Genomic DNA, 9,860 nt, shown 5'->3' with positions numbered 1-9,860 from the left:
ATGTCTTTAGTAAATGAAACCAACTGGCCACAGTGATCTGAATTGAATATTGAATATTGAGCCCCAGACAACATGGATTTGTTACCGGAAGGTCAACCAACTCTAATATATTATGCTAACTACTTATTTATGTTCATCGTTCAATAATAAAAAGCAGATGGACGCTATATATACCGATTTTTCAAAAGCTTTCGATAGAGTGGACCATTTTGTATTGCTTGTGAAGGCTCAACATGTGGGAATCCATGGAAACTTATATAGAAGGTAAACTTCTTACCTGTTGAACCGCACACAACTCGTGGCTCTTAGTGGATATGAATCTGTGCCATTTTTAGTAACATCGGGCGTGCCCCAGAGGTCCGGTCAGTTGGGTCCTTTATTGTTTTTATGATTTGTGAATGACTTGCTAAGCAAAATTAGTAGTGAATGTTTGGCATTACGACATAAAAGTCTTCAGACGTATATCTGATGAAAGAGATTGTGTGACCCTTCAATCGGATATTAATACTTTATCTGCTTGGTGCGATGAAAACTCTATGGCTCTGAATATTAAGAAGTGCCAGGTTATAACATTTACAAAAAGTAGGAGCCCTATCCAGTATAACTATAATGTGAAGGGTATTCTTGTGGATAGAGTTGAGGTGATTCGAGACTTGGGAGTAATATTTGACTCTGTTATGTCGTTTAGACCTCATTATGATCATATCTGTAGTAGAGCTAATCGGATGTTGTCCTTTATTCTTAGAACCGCTAAACCGTTCAGGCGAGCCGACTCCTTGATTGTCTTATACAGCTCTCTCGTGAGAACCATGGTTGAGCACTGCTTAGCTGTATGGGCCCCGATATACAAAATTCATACAGATAGATTAGAATCAATACAAAGGCGGTTTGTTAGAGCTTTATGCTCAAAGTATGGTCTTAGGCGCAAATTAAAGCAATATGACCAGCGTCTTGACCATTTTCAGATGGTAAGTCTTGAAAAGAGAAGATGGATGAGCGACCTGTGCACTTTACATAAAATAGCAAATGGCTCCCTTGACAGCTGTCTATTGGATAAACTTGACATCAAGGTACCGATGCGTTCTGTGCGTAACCCACAACTATTTATGATACCCACAAGTAACAACAATGGTCCCAGAATGGTCCGCTCGCTAGAATGTGCAAGTATTATAATTATGTGTGTTCTCATTATGATATTTTTCACAATAGTAGTTATGAATTTAGAAAGATTATTTGCGGTGCAGACTTGCAACCAGAATAACTTAATTTTTTTTTTGGCATTGAATTTTTCTATTTCCTATTTTTTGTTGTCATTAAGTTTAATATAATATGTACATATTATATACTGTATGTAATTGTTAGTATTTGGTAAACCAGCACTGAAGATTCCACTAAAACGCTGTGTACAGATCTAATTGGAAGATAAACCACTCCTTACATGGAAATTGTTTTCGTTTTTACAACAAACTCCCAAGAGAATAATCACTAACTAAATTCAAAGCCCTTGTTAAATGTAAATGAATCAATAACGTTTTTTATAAATTTGACGAATATTTAAATGATCCTAATCCTTGGGATTGATTTGCTCCAGTTCAAACAATTTGTATGTCTCAAAATTTAGCGATTACAAAGAGTTCTTCTTGCCCGCTCTACGCCCTTCACTTGCGAACTGGTAGCAAAATATATATACTATAAAGATATATACATTATAGAATACCCAAACAATGGGCACGCCCATTGTTTGGGTATTCTGACATATTCTGACATAATTTTACTATATAAAAAGGTCTCTTGTTCGGATGTCAAATTATTCCATAGCGTTCCTGTTCCATTTGTATCCATTGAAATTCACGCTATTCTTATAATATCAAAGACTTGGCTGTATCCAACCCTCTCCCCTCACAGCTGTTCTAGTCCCGGTTTTAAACCATATCCCTTTCTCTATTATCAATATGTCTCTACAACCACCACCACCTAATGCATGCGAGCATCTTCTGATCGAGATCATGCTGAGTTAAACTAAACCACTCCACTCCTTCCCTACCGGACCTTATTCTCTTCCTCTGATATAATATATATTGCTAGATCCAAAAAAAATCGTTGAATAAAATAATATCTTTTTCTAACTTTTTAAATAAACAAAAGAAAAATCTGAAAAAAAATTGTTAAATTTTTTGGACTTCAGGATCTCGAATTTGCAATAATATGAAAACTATGATAATAGCGGTTATCATTTTGTTCTTCGGAGCCGTCGTATTAATTACTTAAAGTCTTGTAGAACATGTTGTAATGGTAACAGTTCCTTACAAACATTTTGTAAAACAAAAAAAGTTGGCGATTAAAAAGAGCGGCGAAGAGTTTATTACCAGTTCTTCTTGTCCGTTCTGCGCACTTGAGTTGATAACTGGCAGTAAATTCAAAATGAAAAGCATTTAATATTTAATATGCATTTAATATTCATAAGTGTACATGGTGTACAAAACCTAATTATGTATAAACGATTTTGAATTTTAATTTTAATATTGCTTATAATAAAATATACTTTTATTTTTTCTGTCAAATAATATTTATTTTAATTAGATGTAACCATCTTGAATTTTAAAAAGTAATTTATTTAATTTTGCTCTGTATCCAATCGTAGTAACCGTGGACTGAATTAAAAACATCAGGATACTGTTCGGCGCAGGGAACTACCCAGGACACGACTCCTATTTGAACAGTTTTGTTCTTATCGTCCTGAATAACGAGAGGACCTCCAGAATCACCCTGCATGAGAAATAAAAACATTTAAAGGTTTTGATTTACAGGAATGTGTTATATTGTTAATGAACACTTATTGATCGGCTTCCCTTACAACAACAATAATCCAGAAGTGTGTGATTGTGGCGTTCGGTCTCAGATCGAAATTTGCTCAATTGTTTTCAAAGGTGTGTAGATGATCAGTATTTTGTTCCATTAGCATAAGAAATCATAATTCCCTCACGATGTTTTAACTTCACCATAACGCTTGCTCATATGCAAGAAAATTAAATGCAAACATAGATTTTCGGAACTTTTGAAGACATTCTCTATCCAGGTACTATGATTGATGTGAACTTATATTTAAAACCATTTGATAAATCCTGATTGTAACGTGAGACTATCATATCATATATTACAAATGTTGTAGCATATTTCATTACTTACATAGCATGCACCTTTGTTGTTCGGGCGCTTAGCGCAGAGTTGTCCGGCGTTTACGGGCACCAATTTTGGGTAAGGCGAGCTTTTTAATTGTTTAGTGCAGTCGTCATTGCTTATTGTTTCGAACTCCAACATTTGAAGATTGTTTGGTAAAGTTTTCCCTTTCTGTAATAATGATGTTAAAATAATGGAAATAAACATAACTAATGCCACCTCTCGTGATTGTCCTTTTGTAACCCATTCGGCTTACACAAATTAATATAAAAAATAACAATAAAAGGTACTTAAATCTTAAATATAATAACTAAAGTATTTTATAGACAGGAGTCCCTTTAGGCAAGGTTCCGAAGATACTGGCAGCGCTCCTTCTTTGAATAGCTAGCCAAATTCTTTGTCTGAGGTAGCTGCCAGTGCTTCGATCTTCTGTGATGTCGACTAAACTTCTTGCTATTTCCTTAACAGCCATATAGTGCTAGGACTCCACGAACCAAGGATCTCGACATCGAATGGGCAAAATCATATTCGGAGACTAGACCCCTGTATTTCCATGCTTTAGCATTTTCAGCTTCTACACAAGCCGCACCAGCTCTGTAGTTGGTTCCATGGAGATGGGAAGGGGCCAGCGTGTCTGAACAGGTTGCATCCCATACTATCACCCGGCCCATCTCCCATGAAATCTAACTCATACCGTCCGGTCTCTTGCCATCGTTTCTTGCAATACCAGTTGGCTCAAGTAGACTTGGCACGTTGACGGTGGCATCAGAGCGGCGTTTGATATCGTTAAGTGCGGCATGTCTCGAAAATGCACACAAAACACATTTTTGGCAGGACAGTCCATGATGTCGTAGCTTGTCGACATCACTGTCACAGGAACATTTATGTAAAGCGTAGATCGGAACCCCAGCCATAGACAGGTCGCAAATCGGAGCGTGTCAAAAAATGATCCTGTATTTGACGAAGAGTAAGCGTAATGCCAGTAGCCGGCATCAATTGTACCCACGGCCAAAAGCCCAGCGCGTGCCGAACCTATACTACAGCTCAAAATATTGTCATAAGTCGATTTGCAATTTATCGTCTTTCCAGGTCAATTTAGAGAAAACGGATAATTTTGACGAGGCCATGTAATTAAAAAAGCGTTTCTAGCTTCTTCCAAGCCGCCAGTAATCTCAAAGTTTTAAGGAGATGCCCTTAAAATTTTACTTATGAGATTTGGTGAACTATGGCAGAAAACAGGAAGGCTGGTAAAGCGACACTGGAAATTTAGCGAATCCCTACCTACCTAACTTTCGGTTTAGGAATGCTTGGGTCCAAGATTGCTTGTTAAGCTGCATATTAAGAATAGATTTTAAGCTAATTTTTACGTCGTCTACTTGTGTCAGAGATCTGGGTGATTCCCAGAGAGAACCTAAAAGGTAAAGGGAATTCCTGTTTTACGACATTTAAATTTAAGTCGCAGTTATTTGTAAAAAGTTCGCATTAGCTAAAATTAAGCAATGGCTTCAAATTTATTTTTGGTTAAAAAAAGGCCCGACAACACATTATCCTCCATAGTATATCACTTCCTAGGGTTCCGTCGTCCAAATACCAAACGTTGAAATTAGAATTTAAATAACAAACCAATAATTGCAGGCCTAAGCGGATATCTCTGTTGACAACCTCCTTCCGAGGACAGTTCATTAGAACGATATAAGAATTTTGTTGGGTCAGCGTAACTGAGAAGAAAATAATTATATATTTCCAGTATATGTTGTTTTATTTCCGTCAGCAGGGTATCCCTATTTACCGAATTGAAAGCATTTCTAACATCGATTTTGAGCAACACGCCAGGCTGTCCGTAAGTTAGGAAAGAGCGTGGGGCATGGACGGCTGCCTCGCACCCTCCTTTTACACTGAAGCCTAACTGCACGGATTCAAATTCCAAATTTAATTATGATAAAATATGACGAACAGCAATTTTGAAGGCCAGACGTCGTAGTGTTAATCCAACAGCAATTGGTCTCACCCCTACGTCCTTTTTGGAGAGGGCAATGAGGTTCGCGCCGAAAAGAATTGGAACAGTTTCTGGATTGATATTACATAAAGTTTATTAATTTAGTGATCGAATTTACAAGTTGCTCGCCTGCATCAACCACGTAATGCAATGCTTATCATCGCATCTTTCAAATGTTAGGGGTGAGATTCTATCCAACCCTGCAGCTGAACCTAGTCTAAAAAATAAAATGGCAACAAAAGACGAGCGTTATCTTTAAGGTCTTCATCCGCTACAACGCGAGGAGCTTATAGCTCAGTTATTCTTAATCTTTTGTGTCAAGGAAAATTCGGTTCATCATTTTATTATACGTCGTGTGCTGTATGAAAATAAAAATAGGTTCTGCAAGTCTTGAGTACTTTGATTGACTGAATTTGAATGACTTGTTGCACTGCTTTTCTTAATTCACATAAATAAAATATTTTTTTAATCTTGTATCCCGCCACCTTTAACGATCATGTGATTGCCAACGACTAGTAGTCAGACGTAGGCACTCTCTTCAACTATAACATTGCATTCATTCGTTACATAGCAACTAACATTTCATTATTTTGCTTATATTCTACTGTTGTGGGCGTTTTTAGAGCGAGATTAGAGCAAAAATAAAATCCTCTGTTACTTAAATATTATTTAAAGCACCCCGATGACCCAGGAACACTGATAAATTTCTAAAAACATTTAGTTAATCAAATATAATAATCTACTCACAAGGTCTGTATATCCCCAGCCAGTAAAGAGACATTTTTTTCCAATGGGTGCCATTTCTTTTAACAACTCAATTGGTTGAACCTTATCGTTGTATTTGATTTTGCCTTGGATCTGTACGATGCCTATGTCATTCTTTACAGTCGGCTTATAATAGTCCAGATGAGGGATCAATTTCTTAATCTTGTATCGGTTACCACCTTTATCGATCGTGTGACTGCCAACGACTATTGACATTTCTTTCATGTTTTTCCTAAAAAAAATTTGTAAATCAATAAACTATCATTAAAGTTCGTCGTGACTCGTAAAACTAAATTAGTTGTAAAAGGTCCCGTATGTCAATAATGATTAAAAATGGAGGTCATCAGTGATGGAAAACTTTTGTCGAAAAATATACTCACCGATAAATACAATGAGCTGCTGTTAACACGTACTCTTCGTTTATAATAGACCCTCCGCAGGTGTGAAAATCTTTCCTTCCTCTATGAACCCGAATTGAAACTTGGTAGTTAGCCATGCCTGGAAGGGCATCTTTGCCCTATAATTATTATTCTGTTGCGGAAACCAAAGAAAGAAAGAAGGAATTCATTGAATTCAAATGACGGTTCAGATGGTGCGAAATTAAATAATTCTCGTAAAGATTAAAATTATTTGGAAACAGTACCATCATCGCATTAAAAAAATTGCAAACAGTGCATACTTTACCAAAAAATTAAACCCTTATTTGACTCTTATTCGCTGTTCAAGGCGTGGGTAAGAGTTTTGAATTTAGTCGCACGAATTTGATGATACTGATTATGCAGGAGTCTCGGGGCCTAGACTAGTTAGGTTAGGTTAGCATATTAATATTTTTTTTAAATAACTGTTTAACTGAAACTGATCAACTATGATTGATTTTCAATTATTTTTAATATTAAAATCTATTACAAAAATCGATTTTCACTTTTAAAGATATCGATTATTTTTCACATCCCCATTAATTTTATAAACGCAAACGGCCATTTCGAATGTGGATTTTAGAGGCTAGAACAGTGTGTGTTACAGTGCAGAATATCCGTTAGAAATCGTTACCTAAAAAACGATTATTAACAATCGATTAATTAAAAAGACGATTTTTAAAGAGAATGTCATATCTCTTATAACCAATAGAAAAGTAGAAAATGACGGATTGTTTACAAATTTCAATACATTACACAAAACTAAATTACTTGGAGGTTTTCAATCAAGGTTCCCCGAGACTCCTGCATAATCAGTATCATCAAATTCGTGCGACGAAATTCAAAACCCAACCCAACGCGTGTTTAAATACTTTGTAAGACTACACAGAACTGGGTATAAATTAATTAAATTAAATTTATCTTACCAAGGAGTCCTTGGGACAGCAGAAGTAGTATTCCAAAATGGAGAAACATTTTCCTTGGAGTCCTGTCCTTTCTCTGAAATTTCTAATTTTCTACTCTATATTTATACTAGAAAATTTAATTAAAAAATTTTTTTATGGAAAATTATGCAAAAGACGGAAATTATTTAAAAAAACATAATTAGTATTGGTGCTTAATGATATTGGTAATTATTATTGATTTGTATGTTCGTTACTCAATGTTATTTTATTCGTTTTCATCAACCATCCTTTAACGGGGAGCTGAGCCCAGGGATTGTGTTAAGGGAATTGGGCCGGCGCGTGGGATTGGTCGTGGCACGCAAAAGCTGCAAGCGGTAGTAATGCTACGTAGATGAATGTTTGAGCGGGGTGTCGCCCCTAGTCCAGAGAGCTTACAGCTGTCTCAGGACTAAAATTCCTATTGCTGCTCGGAGTAGGGTCTAAGACCGCGCCTGCCATGTCGTACTTCTCCTGTCGCAAAAGTATCTAATACGGCTACGCACAAGGACGAAAGGGAATCGGACGAGGCGAATTGATACTCGATATTCTGTGTGACAGGTGCACGAGTTCGGACTGCCCGAGCCAAACGAGAGCGCTGAAGTAACGCGCTCCTAGCGGCAAAAGGCAAACGGAGAGAGAGAGCACCTCGCCCGCAGTCCCGCAGTCGAATGCAAAATGCCTATGTCTGTATCTTGCTGTTGACCTGACAGCTGAAATAACCATACTCGGCTTTTCGCACAAGGGCGTGTCCAAGACTCTTACCTCAGCTACCGCCGCCGCGCCGCTGTCAATCGCCTGAAGGGCACCAGGTTTATAATTGTAAATATAGTATAGCGCTACAAATTTATCTGATCACCCGGTGGTGAAAACAGGAACTGAAGTCGCCATCTTGAATAAATCATTATGTTTTTGACGTCTGTATATTTAGACGAACCGTTTATCATGACTTTGAACAGTGAAAGTGAAAATATAGATTCTGCAGATGTTGAAACTGATCATTGTCATGGGTCGGGTTTTAGAATTCCTGGGAGTCGACCCATAAATTATTTAATTAATCATAATTATAATATTAAACTATATTTTTATAACTATAACTATAAGTTTTGTTTGCAAATTAGATATAGTCACAATAATCAAAAGGTGAATCTTTGTTTTTTTTATGATAATTATAAAGAGAAGATAAATACAGAATCACAGATTTTATCTGCCATCATCTGTCATCTGATTTCAGCTGCCCACTGAAATACTTCAGTGGGCAGCTGAAATGATGATGATTCCACATAGTGCCGGCAAACTCTGCCTTAAGAAAAGAAAAGATTTTCTTGTTTTCTAGGGTGATCAGATGTGAACACAGGTGTATGGAGCTATGTCTCTTGGATTAAAGATAAGATAGAAAATTATTAAAGTGCATAATAAATCCCGTACAAAAAATGTATAGTTTTTTTATTAAAAAAAACAGATGGGCTGAAAAGTTCGTAGGATAACATAGAATTTTTATGATTTGATTTGATTATTCAATAGCATTTGAGTTATAATATAATTAATACAACGATTATAGCGGTCATACAAGATTTCCATACTTTTCTAACTAACTCTTCATCAGCGCAAAATTAGACACGTGTATTTTAACTAAAAATCATATTAGCGCGCATAATGGCGCGTGAAACTGACTTGAAAACGTACTGGAAAGGTGTTTTCTGGTGTAGATATATCCGTACAGTTGACTTCATCATCAGTTTCGATTTACTAAATAGTGCTTTGAGAAATGTTGAAGGCTGTAGTCACCAAGTGTGAGCTTAACGTAATATAAAAACTCCGACGAATTGAGAACCTCTTCTTTGCGTATTTTACCGCAACTAATGATTAAAATAAGCAGAACTTTAATTTCGTCGCATTGGCTTATTTCTTACTTACGAATATATACATTCACACTCAGCCCTTACTTCTGCCGCTGCCGAAAATATTTGACTAAATACTTCTTGCTGCAATATGCTGCAGTGAGAATTCACACTGACTTCAATCTTTTACCGAACTACTCAAAACAATAGCAGCAGCATGAGAAGGGGCAGCACTGGTGACCTGTACACTTATACACGCTGCCCACTTCCCTGCTTAGTTTCTAGTCCTACAGGGCAACTGTTTTACTACTTTCTGTTATAACTAAAGTATTTTTTTATCAATTATTCATTTTGTCTAAGTTGCAGTAGAATTCGATGCATCCTTAAATAAAGGTATATAATATAGAAACCATCTAATAAGTATATTATGAATTGGTAATACATAGGTAAAATATTACAATTCTCAGTTAAAATATTATGACTTACCATAGCTATATAGCCTAAAATTAGTATATATCTTATCTTAATATATATAAATTACGTGTCACGTTGTTTTTCCGCTATGGACTCCTAAACTACCGAACCAATATCAATCAAATTTGGACACCGTGTGTAGTTTGATCCAACTTAAAAGATAGGATAGCTTACATCTCAATTTATACCCGCAATATTATTTTATTGCAAATATTTGTTTATTATTTGATACAATTCTAACAGATGGCAC

At 36.2% G+C, this 9,860-nt stretch overlaps 1 protein-coding gene across 1 annotated transcript; it reads right to left on the bottom strand.

Moving 5' to 3' along the window:
- Nucleotides 1-2,451: 2,451 nt before the first annotated feature.
- On the bottom strand, nt 2,452-6,469 carry LOC125063826 (chymotrypsin-1-like). The gene is made up of 4 exons (XM_047670475.1): nt 6,319-6,469; nt 5,921-6,170; nt 3,187-3,348; nt 2,452-2,766 (listed from the first exon to the last, which is right to left on the bottom strand). The coding sequence occupies exons 1-4, from the start codon at nt 6,432-6,434 to the stop codon at nt 2,611-2,613; spliced, it is 684 nt and encodes a 227-aa protein (XP_047526431.1). The 5' UTR covers nt 6,435-6,469; the 3' UTR covers nt 2,452-2,610.
- Nucleotides 6,470-9,860: the final 3,391 nt, after the last annotated feature.

This window comes from Pieris napi, chromosome 3, assembly GCF_905475465.1.
Source record: "Pieris napi chromosome 3, ilPieNapi1.2, whole genome shotgun sequence".
In the NCBI taxonomy this organism is placed as follows: domain Eukaryota; kingdom Metazoa; phylum Arthropoda; class Insecta; order Lepidoptera; family Pieridae; genus Pieris; species Pieris napi.
Note: the sequence above shows the minus strand (reverse complement) of the source record. Positions and strands in the feature narration are given on the sequence as shown.